Source organism: Lampetra planeri, chromosome 6, assembly GCF_965212315.1.
Source record: "Lampetra planeri chromosome 6, kcLamPlan1.2.h2, whole genome shotgun sequence".
NCBI lineage: Eukaryota > Metazoa > Chordata > Hyperoartia > Petromyzontiformes > Petromyzontidae > Lampetra > Lampetra planeri.
Window position 1 is genome coordinate 13602624 of NC_136112.1, and position 16680 is coordinate 13619303.

The following is a 16680-nucleotide window of genomic DNA, read 5'->3' on the forward strand; positions in this document are numbered from 1 at the left end:
TCACCATAACATCACCACTTTTAATAACCCCACTTTATCTCAAACACCATCATCTTGTGTATGATTTTATAATTGTTGTAAAGTGCCTTGGAATAACGTGCTATCTAAATCTATAAAAGATAAAATATTATGTATGCACACACACAAGTTACGTCAATCTTAAACAATACTTTTAAGTTAAGATACTATATATACACACACATCATATATAAATAGCACAATCCTTCATTGGAACCTCATTTGCCAGTAAAAAATATGATAATTGGTTTTTAACCCTTTTATCTGGCAACAAAACTGACACCTTTTTTACAAGGAGTCCTGTTTGTATAGACCACAATACCTGCAGTCATAATGCAAACAAAAAACATAACTCTGATCATGTATGCACTGTCCTTGAAGTTGATTGGTCCACACCCGAGACAGCTTTCCTTAGAGCCTAGTCTCACATGGTTTTGGACCAGATGCCGCCAAAAGGCACACAACTCAAAGACAATGCACCATCATAGTATGAGAGCTCGGGGTAAGCATTTACACCATTGGAACCTCATTTGCCAGTAAAATATAATTGTTTTTTTACCCTTTTATCTGGCAACAAAACTGACACCTTTTTGACACTGACACCTAAAAAAGCTCCGCCTATAGCCACGCCCCCCTCAGAACTTTCCCGATGGTTCCCGCATGTACCCACGAGCTCCGCCAATTCACTTTGGCCCAGATGGAACCGTTAGCTCTAATTGGCTATGACTGATTCAGCAGTGCCTATGCAGCCCTCCGTCGCCCGTCAGTGCGCTCTCTCATTACATATATATAAATAATAAGGCGTCCATACACAATGTAAATTGCTTTAAAGTAGCGAATTAATTGATACCGATTTTGATACAGGAATGCATTGTCACCGGATCTGAGTATGTGTGCAAAATGTGGAATTGATTGGACAACGGGAAGAGGACGAAATTTTCATTACAAAATTTGACCACGAGAAAGACAAATCAAGTTACGTTAAACCGTTGAAAAAAGTACATTTAGACCTTATAGATTAATAAGAGCTAGAAATTCCCAGTCAAGCAACACAAGAGTATAATACTGTAGTCTTTTTTTACAACTTACTTCTGAAACTCCTTTGCCCTCATTGCTACACTTTATACTAACATTCGACAATTTTCTAAAGACTGTATGTGTACACGATATAACTTATATCAAATCTCAATCCATTCAAACGTGTATCTTGCCCCAGCCAGAATCCACAACAGCACTTACACAGTGCTTAATGCACTTAAGAGCTTGTCTTTGCATAGTCAGTATCCTGGGTGTTGTGCAACCTTCGCCCACGAATTCAATAATTAAGATCAGGTGCTGTCCCATGCTTTCCCAATTTAAGCAATAACAATGGCAGGGCATCCCCCTACAAATGTAGTCAAATACCATTCAGAATCATCGCGTCTCCACCGTCGCCCACTTAATTCAAAAACTGGAAACCAATGCACAAGTGATTCCACTCAGAACGCTGTCAACTGTGACAAGACTATCTAATTTGTGAAACCAATCAATCTCATGACAAAGGCCATCATTGGGAGGACTGCAGGCCACTGTGGAGGAATGCAGGCCATCCTGACGTTGTGCAGGCCACCGTGGAAGTGCAGGCAATCGTTGAGTAGTGTAGACCATCCCAGCGTAACATAGGCCACCGTTGAGTCGTGCAGGCTATCCTGGCGTAGCACAGGCCATCCTGGCCTAGTGCAGGACACCATGAAATGTAGACAATCCTGGCGTAGTGTAGGCCATCATGGAGTAAAGCTACTACCACTGTGTAATGAAATACACCCTTGTGTAGAGGCATATTCAGTCTAGTAATGGCCATCTTTGTATCTTTGTGTAATGGAAGCCACCTTGGAGAAATTGATGCCACCTGGGTGGAGGTTGACCAGCAGTAGCAGTTTAGACCTCCTAAAAGGAGTGGAGACCTCCTAAAAGTAGCAGAGAACAGCACTAGGGAGTGGAGTGTAAATTGAAGTACACAGTATATAACATTGCTACATCTGATTGTCACACATCTGCCCTGATCAATGAAACGCCTACACCCAGTTACAGTAAAATGGCATTCGCCATGTCCACATCGGCTATATAAAGAAAGCGGCAGGCCAAGGAAATGACAGCGCAAATCATGATTGTCGCATTATTGGTTAACATGGTGTTTTAAGATCAAAGAAAGCCATTACATGTGTAATGTAGCTCTCAGAGACACCATCTAGTATTTCTGTATATTTATTATGAATAAAGTCCACTGACAACTCAACGAGTAACCACGAGTGACTATATACACTTGGGTAGTTAGACGACTCTATTCTGAGACAACATAGCTTCTAGTCTGAAGACAACTTGAAGACGATGGAGACAACCCGTTCCAAGGCGACGACGATGGCGATTCCCCACACCAACAGCCCCCAGGTCCGGTACGCGCCGACTCTTATGCCTCGCCCGATCCGGCCACGACCCTATTCTTGAATTCTCCTCACCGGCTCTGTCAATTTCTGTCCTTATTACACTTTCCTGCCATAGGATTTCGTGCTCCCCCTCACGTGACCCTGTCAACGCTTGTCCCATCAATCATCATTAGCACGTCCATTAGTAACCATGGTCCCGGGGATCGCTCCGGACTGTCTTTACATCACCCCACCCTATCTAAAAAAATAGCCGTCCTCGGCTAACACAATTTTAAACAACTTCTTTTAGGCCGAATCAACCCTTTAACACAATGCATCGCATAACAAACGTTCTAGGATTGAAGGGGAACAACTTACTCCTTATAAGAACAATGCGGACAACCACAACCAACCCAACAACAATACCAAAATCCGAACACACACGCAACGCAACCCCCGCGGTCAAAACTTTATTTTGAACACGCGATCGCCCAACAACACACAAGGCAACCAACAATTTCACGGCGATCCGTAAACTTAATGTCCATTTATTGACGTCGGTCCTTCTCCCCGGGCAGATTTGTGGCCGTCAATGGCCAAGAGGGCTTTCACTCAAGCCCCCGCGGGGGGGGGGGGGGGGGGGGGGTTTGAGGTCTTCGGGCGGAACAACACACATCCCTCGGTGTCCGATTAATCCGGCCCACCGGCCCGGCCCGTCCGACATCCCAGACCCCGACCGCACAACACTGGGGATGAATGATTCAAGTCTAGATGAACATATGGCTCCAACTTATGGGCAACTCAGTGGCAACATCTCACTCGCCCTTGCCCACACCGCGGCCGTCAAATTTCAACAACCTCCACTGGCTATTTCCCTGGCCAGTGCAATTTCGGGGACGAAAGCAATGGGCACTTCGCAACCGACTCAGCCATGCTCTATCCTGTACTACACCTCCTCTGACTCACATAGTTTCGACATACCAGCCAGCCTGACCCACAGGTTTTATTGGTAATGAAGGTTTGTCACTTCCTGAGGCCGGACCCGATCCAACATCCATAGGGATGAGCTTCCACGGCCAACATTCACTCAACAGGAATCACATTCAACAGGAGTCGCACTCAACCTCCTGTGTCCCGAACAACTTCGGTTTAACTGCAACAACTCACCTTTCCACGCTTCACAGCATGTGTCCGAACACACTCCTGTCTCAACGGTTGGTCCCAATCCATCGCTCCTTGCTAACCTCGCTTAAGCAATACCTTCTTTACATAAACCCCCGCAATTTCCAGATCCCTGAATAGGATATGCAGGAACGCTTCCAAACTTCCACTTAACAGCGTTAGCAGAACGGTGTGAGTCCGCGGCCCTTCTACTCTAGATGGGCCAAGGAGGACCTCCGCTTCCTGCCCGCCAGGTCAAACCGTTCCAACAATGCAACGGGACCACTATCACCGAATAAAGTGAGCCCCCAGCCCACTGTTCCGGACGTGCCACAGAGGGTCTCGACCTCCGGGCTGTCAGGTCAAACCGTCTGCCGCAACATGACGGGACCACTACTCCTGAGCAATATGAGCCCAGCCCAGTGCTCTAGACGTGCCACGGAGGGTCTCGACCTGCGGGCCATCAGGTCAAGCCGTCTGCCGCAACACGACGGGACCACTACTCTCGTGTCAGGCAGCTCTCTAGAGATTCCTTAAATTTTACCTGAGCCAACTAATGCTCGCTGATGGGGGATCCACGTAACATTCGTGGCCCCATGGCATCCGAACACACCCTGGTCATTCAACAATTTCGGGGCATCCTGGTCAGGATCCGTGCCCCAGATAGGCCACAGCCAGCATCCCAATCCAATACTGGCACCACTCTCAACCTCCACTCACTTTGATGCAGGCTACAACACCCCACATTCCTCCGTTCACCGCTACACACGCAATCACCACAGCGAACCACAACGATCCCTTAATTTAAAGGGCATCGTGACAAAACGACTCCAGAATCACAAGTCCAAGGCACTCATCCCTTAACACAAAATTTAACACCATACACACTATCTACTATTCCCGATGAACCAGCCACCCCTACCAATACTCGGCCTGCCTGCTTCAGTTACTGCGTGCCCGAGTTCGGCCTCTACGAATCCCCGATGACCCCGATGTGCGAGGTGATTTTTAGCGGTCGGGTGTCTGGTGCATCGTGACTCGCCTGGGCCGGGCCGTAGCTGTTGACGAGGCAATGAACGCAAGGGGCTCCATAATGTCCCCACGATGCTTGGCAGGCGAGCCTGGGCGCCCGCGGCGAAGGCGCCGAATTGGACCAGGATCACCACTCCCGGAGCCGTCCCGGCGTTCCCCCTCGCCGCCGGTCCCCTCCATGATCCGCTGCCATAACTTCCCCCGTAGACTCCGTTTCTTCTTGCGATGGCTCCACAACAATCTTGGATGGTTGGCCGGCCCATTCGTCTCCAAGCCGAGATTTTCCGATCTATGCAGCCACCCCAGTCCATCTTTGCAAGGTTTTGCACGCTTGCAGGCATCCCTCGGGCCCAACGGTGGGTCGTATACTGCAGACATCTTCTTGTAGGCATCCTGAAGCGTAGCACTATTCTCCTCAGGGATGGCCAAGAACACTGCGAGGCCGTCATCGTCAAGAGCTCTCAACGCCTTCTCCTTCGTCCGTCCAGCCGACAGACCGGTATGCTGCTCCAAACCGGCAGGTGAAGGCACTGCAATCCCCCCGCCCCCCCCCACGCCGCCAATTCTCTGATCTAGGACAACCTTTGTGGTTGCTTGGCGGCTCCTCGCCCCGCCGCCCGAGAAGACATTGCCTCCGCTGCCTCCTGCGCAGGCTCCAAAATGGCGACCATCGGTTGCGTCGCCTCCTGCGAAATGGCGGCCCCCGACCGCATGGTCTCCAGCGCGGGAATCCCCACCGCACGACTTTGCAGCTTGTCCTCAGCTGCGCCGGCTCTCAAAGTCGCCGCTCTCCTCGTCGCCACCAATTCAGTGATGGTCGAACGGAACCGATCTGCCTCCGCCACCAGGTCTTGCCACTCTTCCTTCGCAGGTGCCGCTTTCTCTGCACCCTCGGTCTTCGTCACCGGGCTCCCGGGGCTGCTGGGGGAACTCCTTATTCGTCTCCCTTCTGCATCTCTGAAGATGCTACAGGTGGGTTATTACTATTTCCTTTCTTCGGCATTTTACAATAGCCACTTCTGACACCACTGTAATGTAGCTCTCAGAGACACCGTCTTGTCTTTCTGTATATTTATTATGAATAAAATCCACTGACAACTCAACAAGTAACCACGAGTGACTATATACACTTGGGTAGTTAAACGACTCTATTCTGAGACAACATAGCTTCTAGTCTCAAGACAACTCGAAGATGATGGAGACGACCCGTTCCAAAGCGACGACGACGATGGCGATTCCCCACACCAACAGCCCCCAGGTCCGGTTCGTGCCGGCTCTTATGCCTCGCCCGATCTGTCCACGCCCCTATTCTCGAATTCTCCTCACCGCACCTGGCTCTGTCAATGTCCACCCTTATTACACATTCCCGCCATTGGATCCCGTGCTCCCCTCACTTGATCCTGTCAAAGCTTGTCCCATCAATCATCATTAGCATGTCCATTAGTAACCATGGTCCCGGGGAACCATACAGTCCCTCTATCACTCCGTACTGTCTTTACACATGTGTAGTGGCGTGTATCGTGTCTCTGTGGTGTAGCGTCTCTCTCTAGCACCGGGATGAGTACGGAACGTAAGGGCCCCTAGGGGGCATAGTTCGGGTGACAGCGAGAGAGAGATCGGGTGAGGACATGGTAGTCTGGGTGAACCCGAGAAGGCACATGACCGGATGAGGTAGTAACGAGGGCCAAAGAGGAGGTGAGAGGGACACGTAATGTGGGCCCAGAGTCTCCGAGAAGGATCTGGAAGGGGGGCGTGGCCAAGGGTGGAGCCTGGTCACTCCGCAGCCAATAAAGGCCGACTCCCGACAGCAATCTTGGCTGTTCGTCACTGGGAATGGAATCCGCCGGCTACGTCTTCGGTCTTCACGCACGGCATCGTGGACCAGGCAGGGCATTAGCTGACCTGGTTGGAGTATATAGTTATCCGTGGTGGTCACCACCCTAAGTTGTTATCCCATAGAGTGCTTATGTAGTAGTGGTCGTTACCACCCTATGTCGTTATCCCCTCAAGTGGTTATATAGTTACCCCATTGTATTAATAATAAACGTGTTGCTTCCAAGTTCGAGTGTGCACCTCTGTGGAACCCACTACACATGTAAGTTATGGCCCATTTAGTGCCCCTTGTTTTATTTGGAGGATTCTAGTTTAATCTTCGAAACCACATAGTAAAGTACAGTACTTTATTCTTAATTACGGTAATACCCTGTTTCAAGTCTGGGACACATTCCTGAAAGGTGCGACGACAAATATCTAAACGACGTAAATCAAAGCAATTTTTCTACGAGAGCAAAACAAAGACAACAGAAGATATGGTGAAGCTGTGTTCATGCGCGCATCTTCATCCTAGACGTACCCACATTCTATTAAATTACTAAAAACACTGTACTCAACACTAGCGTACAGAAACAAATTCGAACACGAATTATAGTGTACAATAAGATAGAGTTCACTATAAAAAGCAGAAAAAAAACTGTATAATATATTCTACTTGACAGTACGGTACATTTCTTTACGTGCGATACAAAGTTGTTTGTGTACAGGGTAGGTGGAGGTGAAGGCCAAAGCGATAGATACGAAAAATGACGGATGATTCTTTCAGCGACGTAACTTTGGATCTAGGTGATGCAAATCAGGTAGTGTGATCTAGAGTGTCCATAGAGAGGCCCCCAGGTGGGGGGGCTAGGGGGTGATCACGTGTCCAGGTCGAGCTCTCGAGAGGGATCGAGAGGGAGCTAGAAGGCTCCAGAAGGCGGGCAGGGCCAAGGGCGGAACAGCCCCGACCGTAGAGGGATATAAGGCGGGTCCCTGAGAGGGACCAGGGTCGCTGAATTTTACAAGCTGAAGCTCCAAGTCCACCAGCTGAAGCCCAACATCTCAAGCTGGAAGCTCTACGTCTTTGAGGCAAACACGTGGTCACGCCGAGTAGGGACCCGACCCTTCGTAGCAGTAACTCCTCTGCATAGAGTAGTTAGCTGGGTGGTCACCACCCTAGGCTGTATCTGGTGAAGGGGTAGTTACCCCTTGTGTTACATGTTACAAATAAATGTGTTGCCTCTAAAAGGAACAGCATCTGCGACTCAGTTGGACTTACTACACATATGTAATGTAGCAGTCGGAGATGTCTTGATGTTTTATATATATTTAAGTGTCACAAAAGGACGTAGGCTAACTAAATATAGCTACTACACGACGTTCCCTATATAGCTGGTTGTTTTTTTTGGGAGATGTCGATGTAGCCACCAGCAACGATGTTAACGTAATAAATTAGACGATAATCGACGATTGCAGCAACTCCAACAAAGATGAGGACAGCGATGATCGCAGCGACGACGATCCCTACCCCGACTCCCCACAGCAGCCCCGAGCCCCGTTCCCTCAGTCCCCCTCTATACTCCTTTAGGCTCAGCTCCCACCCCTCTCTCGGCTTACTCTCTCAGAACCCTGCCCCCTCCTGTCACCGTATTCCTTCATCAGCGGCCACTAAGCCAAGCACTGTCCTTAAATCACCCCCCCTCCCCCCCTTCTAACAAAAATAGCCATCAAAGCTAACACTCATTTTTTAAATTTAACCTTAGGGCAGAACCATCTGTATTAAAAACAACCCGAAGACCGACGAACACAACGCGTATTAGGACGAATGAGCGGTATAACCTGACTCACCCGAGAGAAAAGAAAAACACATTTCTGATACAACACAAGTGGCGTGAACCAACCCAATCAACGCAGCAACCGATGAACATTAACACAACGCAAATTCCGGCGATCCGCGAACGGAATGTCAAGCACTTCGACTGGGTCCTTGATGCCGGTCCATCATTCCGGGCGGATTGCTGAGCCTCCCCCGGCAACAGGGGCTTGCAAACCGGGGGCTTGCACACAAGCCTGGAAGGGGTGGGCTCCTCTTTGGTCATCCCAGAAGAAACCAACCGGTCCCCTGTCGGCGGTCCATCACCCGTGGAAGAATCCTGGGGCTCCCCCGACATCAGAGGCTCGGAAGCTGCGCACGGCACAATGCACTTTTCCAGGCCTACGATTACTTTTGCCAGCAGCCCCGACTCGCCGGACACACCAGACACCGGCCGCGCAGATGTTGGCGATGAGCTATCTAACTGGGAATGCACATAAGGTTTTAGGCACAATGGGTGGACAAACCAACGGTGACGTCCCGCCTGCACTCGCACACACTGTGGGCGCTTAATTTCTATAATTTCCACAGGGCCTTGCCATGGCCGGTGCAATTTAAGGGATGTATGTAGCGATACTTGCGGGCAGTGCCATGTCCCCTATTGTCCACGGGAGCACATGCGCCCGGTGGGCCGCGTTCTTTTCATTAGCGGCCTGCGCTCTGGCAGTTTTCTCTGGCTGCTTCGTGTGCTTCCGATACCCAATCCAGCATGACTTGCAGGGGCATGGGCATGGTCAACTTCTTTTTCCCGGAGGCCATGCCAAATTTAACCTCAATGGGGGGTTCGTTTTCCCACCCATACATTATAACGGGGAAAATCCCATGGAGGCATGAGGGGCCATCCTATATGCTGCAAGGACCCCAGGAACGTACAAGTCCCAATCTGTTTGTGTCTCATTGACTGCCTGGCAAAGCATCAATGTCAAGGTCCTGTGGAGGCGTTTTATCATGCCATCTGTCTGAGGATGGTAAGGCGACGTCCAAATCTTTTTCGTGCCCAGCATGTTGCACACCTCGCGCAGCAGCTTAGAGGAAAAATTCCTGCCCTGGTCTGTAAGGAACTGCTCGAAAGCCCCTTTATCCATCACATAGCCGTGCAAAAATGCATCGGCTATAGACGCAGCTGTCTGCTGCGTCTATAGCCGATGCATTGACCACCGGGAAAAATATTCCACCCAGACAAGGAGGAATTTATTCCCTTTTTGCGTACAGGGGAAAGGTCCCAGAATGTCAAACGCGACCAGCTCATAGACACGGGACACTGTGATGGACTGCAATGGGGGTTGACACTTTTTGGCAGGTGGTTTCCGGCGTGCAGTCGGTGCAACCCATAACAAGGTGGTACACATCCGACATTCCCAGCCAAAAAAAGTCTCTTTGCAGGGTTAGCAATGTTTTTCGAAAGCCGAGGTATAACAATTTCTCTTCGTATAGCACCTGCATTAGCTTACCCCGCAGGGCAGTGGGAACTACAATGCCAAAACGCTGCAACCCTTCGTCTCACCGTATAGGCAGTCCTTCCCGAAGGACAATCAGCGAGACCATCACGGGGCCAGGTTTTCCGTGCTCCTGCTCGGCACGCCGCCACAATTTCAATAATGAAACATCCTCCAACTGCAGCTGTCCCCACTCTGCATGCGTGAGGTGTAATGCTTTATCCCTTTTCGCGACCTCCCTGACAGGTGCAGCGTCACTTAACATCGCCATGACATCTAACGGCTTTGCCACCGGCAGTTTACACCGCCCCGTACCCAATGAACATGTACGCTGTTCGCTCCACAGCAATCGGGATTACAGCATTACTGTGCCATAACCCCTTTCGATAGACCAGCCGGCATGAAAGCTGGCTGGAGGGCTGGTCTACATGTAGGGAGTACTGGAGGGCCGCGTGATCCATGCGGACCACGAAACCCCTCCCGTAAAGGTAGTGTCTGTACTGTTGCAAAAATGTACAATGGCCAACAGTTCCCTCCGTGTTATGCAGTAACGCTGCTCCGCGGTCGACAGGACGCGACTCCCATATGCCACCACTCTCTCCACTCTGTTCTTAACTTGACAGGACAGCCCCGATGTCCGTGTCACTCGCATCCGTGTCCAAAATGAACGTCAAGGAAAAACTTGAATACTCAAGGGAAGGCGCGCTGGCAAGAAGTTCACGTAACGCAACGCGGCCTCCTCCTCCCATCTAAACTTCTGGCCCTTCGCAGTCAAAGCATGGAGGGGTTTTTCAACCATTGCGAATTGTGGGATGAACTGCCGGTAGTAGGACGCAAACCCGACAAAACTGTGCACTTCCCCTACCGACTTGAAATATGGCCAGTTGCGCACGTACACCGTTTTGTCGGGGTCCGTCGCTATTCTGGAATCACTCCCGATGTGACCCAAATATCGCACCAATGTTTACAACAAATGGCACTTGGCGGGTTTTAATTTGAGATTAGCCAACCGTACCCTAGATAACACAGAACGCAACTGTTGCAAGTGCTCCTCAAAAGTGTGGCCAAACACAATGACATTGTCAAGATATATGAGGCACGAGTCACACTGCAGGCCTGCCAGAACCAATTCCATTAACCTCTGAAATGTGGCAGGGGCCGAATACAACCCCATCGGAAGGCAATTAAAGTGGTACAATCCCTCGGGTGTTCGGAATGCTGTTTTCAGCTTGGATGACTCATCCAGGGGAAGTTGCCAAAACCCGACAACAGGTCTAAAGTTTAGAAAAACCGAGCGCCCGACAACGCATCCAGGGAATCGTCCATTCGTGGGAGCGGCTATGCGTCTGTGACTGAAACTTTAACAAATTTCTGAAAATCAACGCTAAACCGCAGGGTTCTATCGGCCTTCTTTACCAGCACCACAGGAGCTCCCGAAAGGCTAGTGGAGGGAGAAATAATGTCTGCCGCTAACATTTCCTCCACTGCCTGCTGTATATTTTCTTTTTCCAGCGGGCTCAACCTATATGGGTTTTGTCGAATAGGGGCTGCATTTCCCGTGTCAATATGGTGTTGCAGCAAGGAGGTACGGCTGATGTCAAATTTGCCTTTACTGAACACGTAATAAAACTCCCGCAGTAGCGATTGCAACTGAAGCCGCTGCGCACCTGGGACAATTTTTGGTTCTCATCACACAATTTGTCCATCCATTTCTCGTCGTCCTCAACTGCCTGCTCTACCACGCCTATAACTGCTTCCGCGGAGGTGTCGACAGCCTCGCTACCCACCGCTGCTGCATGGGCCAGCACCGTTAATGCCTGAACTACAGCTGGTCCTACACCCACATTAAGGATCTGTAGAAACGGTTGCTGATTCCCCCGCAAAATTGTTTGTGCATCAACCAGCATCAGCAGGATCTCTAGAGATTCCCTTACCAGGGCCTGAACTGTGACATTCTCCACCGCACGCTGATGCAGGGAATCTAAAAAAAAAACTCGCCGCTCCGACGGCATCTCAACACACCCCCGGTGGGGAAAAAATTTCAGGGGCATCTCAAAAAGTCAGTGCCCAAGAGGTAAGGCACCGCCAGCATCTTTGAGTTCACTACTGGTCCTGACATCTCAATTTCCACAATTTTGATGCAGCCCTCTATCTGCCCCACAATTCCCATACTCCCTCCATTAGCCGCCACGCACACATTTACCACCGGGCATCACACGATTTATCAATGGCAGCAATTCCAAATTACTTTGGATATAGTAGCAGCCGAGGCACCGGTGTCCACCAAGACACGTACTTCCACCCCCTGGATGGACCCGGCTACCGCCGACGACCCTGCTGCGGCTGCTACCACTCGGCACGCCAGCTTTCTCCACTTTGAGCCTGAATTCGGCCACCCATTTGCCGGCTGCACTTGCCAGTCGCCTGCCATACAAGGGGACAAGGGGTAGAGATGATCTCTGAAATGCGTGACGGCCTAGATGCGTAATGTGATTTTTGCGGCCGGGTGTCTTGATGCATCACGACTGTCGGGGCTGGGCTGTAGTTGGCGAAGGGACAGAGGATGTCGGCGATGCCGACGATGTCCGGGCGTCATTCTGGCACCCCCGCGTGAAGTGTCCAAGCTGCCACAGCGGAAGCAGGTGACTGTGGATCTCCGCAGCGGAGGGGTCGCTTCCTCCTGGGATCGCCACTCCCGGGATCGTCGCGATGTCTCCTCTCGCCGCCGGTCCCATCCGCGTACCGCTGCCACCACCTCTCCCACTGGCTCCGGACCTTCCTCCGCTGGCCCCGCGGCGGCCCATGTTGATCGGGCGGCCGTGCCGTCACCTGGCCCAGGTTCCCCGGTCCACGCGGCCACCCGAGACCACTGCCGCATGACTGTGTGTCCTCCTCAGCCACCGGCAGCACAACACCCATCTTCAATGCCAACCCCATCTTTTCCAGGCTGACACCTCGCTGCCGGAGTTGCCACCGACTCTGCTGCTTCCCACACAGCCTGCGAAATGGCGGCCGACGGTCGTGTCGCCTCCCGCAAAATGGTGGCCGACAACCGCGCGGCTCCCAGCGCGGAACCCCGGCTGCAGGTGGCCATTCTTCTTTCTCCGGCGGGACCTGCAGCACCCTCTCGGCAGCATCTCCTCTCGCTGCCGTGGCTCCCATCATCACCATGAGCTGTGCGATGGAGTGGAGTAGGTCCACCTGAGCCGCCAACTCCCGCCACCCCTCCGTGGCGTGTTGCTGGGGAGGAGCGGCTCCCTCCTACGTCTACGGCGCTGTCCATCCTGCACCCACGGGGTCGGTCACCGGGACCCCGGTTCCCGGGGCTGCCTGGGGGGTCTGCTGGTTGTCGTCCTTATCCAAAGATGCTACAGGTGGGTTTATACATTTTAAATTCTTAGACAATTCTATTTTAGCCTCTCCGGACACCAGATGTAATGTAGCACTCGGAGATGATGTCTTGATGTTTTATATTTATTTAAGTGTCACAGAAGGACGTAGGCTGACTATATGTAGCTACTACACAACGCTCCCTATACAGCTGGTTGACTATATAAGGAGACGTCGATGATCGTTGACTTAAACAAATTAGACGACAGCGATGATCGCAGCGACGACGATCCGGACTTCACTCCCCACGGCGGCCCCGAGCCCCGTTCCTCCGCTCCCCTCTATACTCCTCTGAGCTCAGCTCCCGCCCCTCTCTCAAGTCTCTCTCGCAGCTCTCCTTGCTTGGCTTACTGTCTCGGAGCCCTGCCCCCTCCTGTCACTGTAACCATCACTAGTGGCCACTAAGCCACGCACTGTCCTTACACATATAAAAAACTTTATTTATTCATCAGCCACTTTCATAAACTAAAGGAAGGCATTTCCAAGCCATCATCATACCCCATGATTCTGCAATGACGCAATTAATCTCAACTTGATTTATTTACTCAATCTCCACGGTGGTTAACCTCGTGGATGTTTGCTCCTTTGGCTAATATTCTGTCAGCAGATGATTAAACCACCTAAATCAATTCACCTCCATCAACTGCTTTTTAATTCATCCAACACAAGTAGGTCTAAAACATGTTTTCTAACTCCCAGCCAATACTTTACAAGCACTTAAAATGTGTAGTCTTTTCCTGCCAATTCGGTGATCATACTTTCTCAAGTGCCGTTCCCACGTTATGGACAACATTACATAAATTCCACACCAGCCTTCAAAGCAACAACAGCATAGGAAGACAATCAAAATAAACCATAATGCAAAGCTGGAGTATTACAGAATTAACAATGATACTGTGAGGCTCGACGTCCACCCCATCGCCCTCACGGGGAGGGTGGGACGCCACCCTCTCCTCTTCCCTCTCATCCACCTCGTCAGACCATGCCTGTCTGGCACACGCCGCCTGGGTAGCTGGCGCCCCCATTAACATCGTCTCGATAAGACATGTTGGCTGACTGGGGCTGCTCGCGATTTGCGCGCATCGCGCCACACCCCGACGTACGTCAACACACACTACTCGATGATGTCCACTCACACGACTCGATGATGTCCACTCACACTCCCACACCGAGCTAATCACAGCACTACACTCCGTCTCATGGCTCTTATGTCCTCACATCAAAGGCTTGGACCTGTGATCTCTGCACAGCCAATCGTGCGCTTACTTGCATCTGTAAATCACTCATGCCTTCCATTGGGCTCCTTGTCCTGCCGTTTCACTCCACCCCTACCCAGCGCTATCTCTTCGAATATATAACTCATCATGGGGGACCGGCAATTCTTTGTGACAACATACTGTGACACGGTTGCCTTCGGTGACCTCCCCCCTTTCCTCCTGAAGACGATCGCTTGTGTTGTGATCGAAACGTCGTGGTTTTTTGTTTATTTTATTTTTATTACCGAAAGAACCAAGAATAAGTATACATTATAGACTGCCAGTACACTCATCAAACTTAATAACCAGGCTACAGTCTACATTACAGACTGCCAGTACACTCACTCCGATTAAGAACCAGGCTACAGTCTACATGAATAGTTTTTTGTTATTATTTTCATAATTTTTTCACTTTTATTTTTTTTTTCTATCTACATGACTTTACCAGAAAGAACTAAAGAATATGAATTCCTGCAGTCACGAAAGTTTCAAGTCAAAATGTAACATACTAAGGAGTCCGACTCCACCTGCGCCCACTGTTAATTATCACCTTGAGCTCAAGCAAATTGGTCCCAGATGGTCAGGAAGCCTTTGATCATTGTCTGCAATGCCATGGTTTAAAACCCGCTTAGCCAATTGACCTCATCAGGACCTATTGTGTGGGTGCGTCCAACCGATAATGGGGGGGGGAAGCAAGGGTTGAGGGGGGCGCAATGGCCGTCTAGAGGATGATGCCATATGTATTGTGGGGTGTGTATTTCATCATGGGGAAAAGAGGGGGAGAGGTGGAGGTTTGGGGTGATGTCGCCAAGCTGGGTACCAGCTGATTGGCGGCGTCTCCCGTGGCGCCACAATACATTTTATAATCAACAATTTTTTTTTTATTAAACCAAGATTAACAGTTAGAAAACAACTCAATTATCACTCACATGCAACACAAAAGTCACATGGAATGGTGCACTTATAATGAACAAGCTTTCGCAGGCGCTTGTAATCCAAGGGCAATATTTACACTTTGATTGGGCCACGGGTATTCTTTTAACTCCTGACATCTGCAGTTGTGTGACGAGAGCTAGAGGAAGCGTGTCCCAACCAGAAATACCCCACCCACGCTTGGGGTGAATGGTGCACCTTGAACGTAACAATGAATAATTTAAATTGTTATTTTTGTATGCTTTCAGGAAAATACAATTCAGCACTACTAAGGAGGAACATGTTTTTTTATATATAAAAAAAAACTAACCAGCAAGAGGCTTTCTTAGGTCAGGTATTGTCGATGAGAAAAAAAAACATCACAGCCGTCACTTCGTAATCTGGAATTCAGTTTTATATTTCAAACCTTACTGAAATTATTTGGAAGCAACTAAATCGGCTACATTGTGAGATTATTTTTGCTATTAAACAAAATAAACATTTAATATATTAATTGCCCATTGCAACACCGATTCCCCATTATAAAGGCGTAACATGAAGCGTCTTGTTCCATTTTCATAACATCGTTGATAGATAATGCTGAAAATATATCACAAAACTACTCTTGGCATCTCAAAAGATCTTATCACCTAAAAAAACTGAAGACTGCTGCATCCTTCATACTTACACATGCTATGTAAGTGGTCCACCACTTGACAATCATCGGATACAAATTTATACCAAATTCAGCTCTCATGAGCTGGCTTAGGATAATTAAATAGAACCCATTGAAATCAAACTTCTGCGTCGTTATAACTTCTGCGTCGCACCTCCGATTAGCATGGTTGGATTTTTACAGTGCGAAAGAAGTTGAACATACATACATACATAAGTGGCTACGCGGAGTTCGCTACAACTGATTTGGTCACAGATGTCTGTCAAGATTGAAACTCAGGATCTCCTTAGAAGTGGACACACAACGCCTCTTTTCCAGTACCACACAACCACTCCATAGCCATGGTTAACGATTTGCATCTCAGTAGTCTGGTCTTGTCCAGGCCCAGGCAGAAACTTAACTTTTCCTGTGACTCTCCCCGCCACTTCTTGTGTTGGCTCCTTTTGGACTCCTTTACTGAGGTTCTTTTTTCTAAAGGCAGAGACAAAAAAGAGGCAACACATCACTGTTTCTGAAACAATCTGGAGGATGTTGGCAACTGCACGTTCTTATAATCATCGGAATTGTGCCGAGGCAAACTTTCAATCCAGTGGCGTGGAAGTCGGATGGATGCATAATGCAGGAATACGTATGCTGGATAAAATCTTCTATCAAGAGCCACAATGTGAATTACCCAAAAAAATTCCTTTTTTAGCGTAACATTTTAGCACAA

The 16680-nt window shown here is 49.6% G+C and overlaps 1 protein-coding gene across 5 annotated transcripts in view; it reads right to left on the reverse strand.

Moving 5' to 3' along the window:
- Positions 1-15687: 15687 nt before the first annotated feature.
- LOC144719561 (RNA-binding protein 20-like) overlaps positions 15688-16680 on the reverse strand; it is a 33329-nt gene continuing 32336 nt past the window's right edge. For all 5 annotated transcript variants that reach the window (XM_078595601.1, XM_078595604.1, XM_078595602.1 and 2 more), the window contains one exon: positions 15688-16439. In XM_078595601.1, coding sequence (XP_078451727.1) covers positions 16422-16439 — 18 coding nt within the window. In that variant the 3' untranslated portion in view covers positions 15688-16421. The remainder of the gene's footprint in view (positions 16440-16680) is intronic.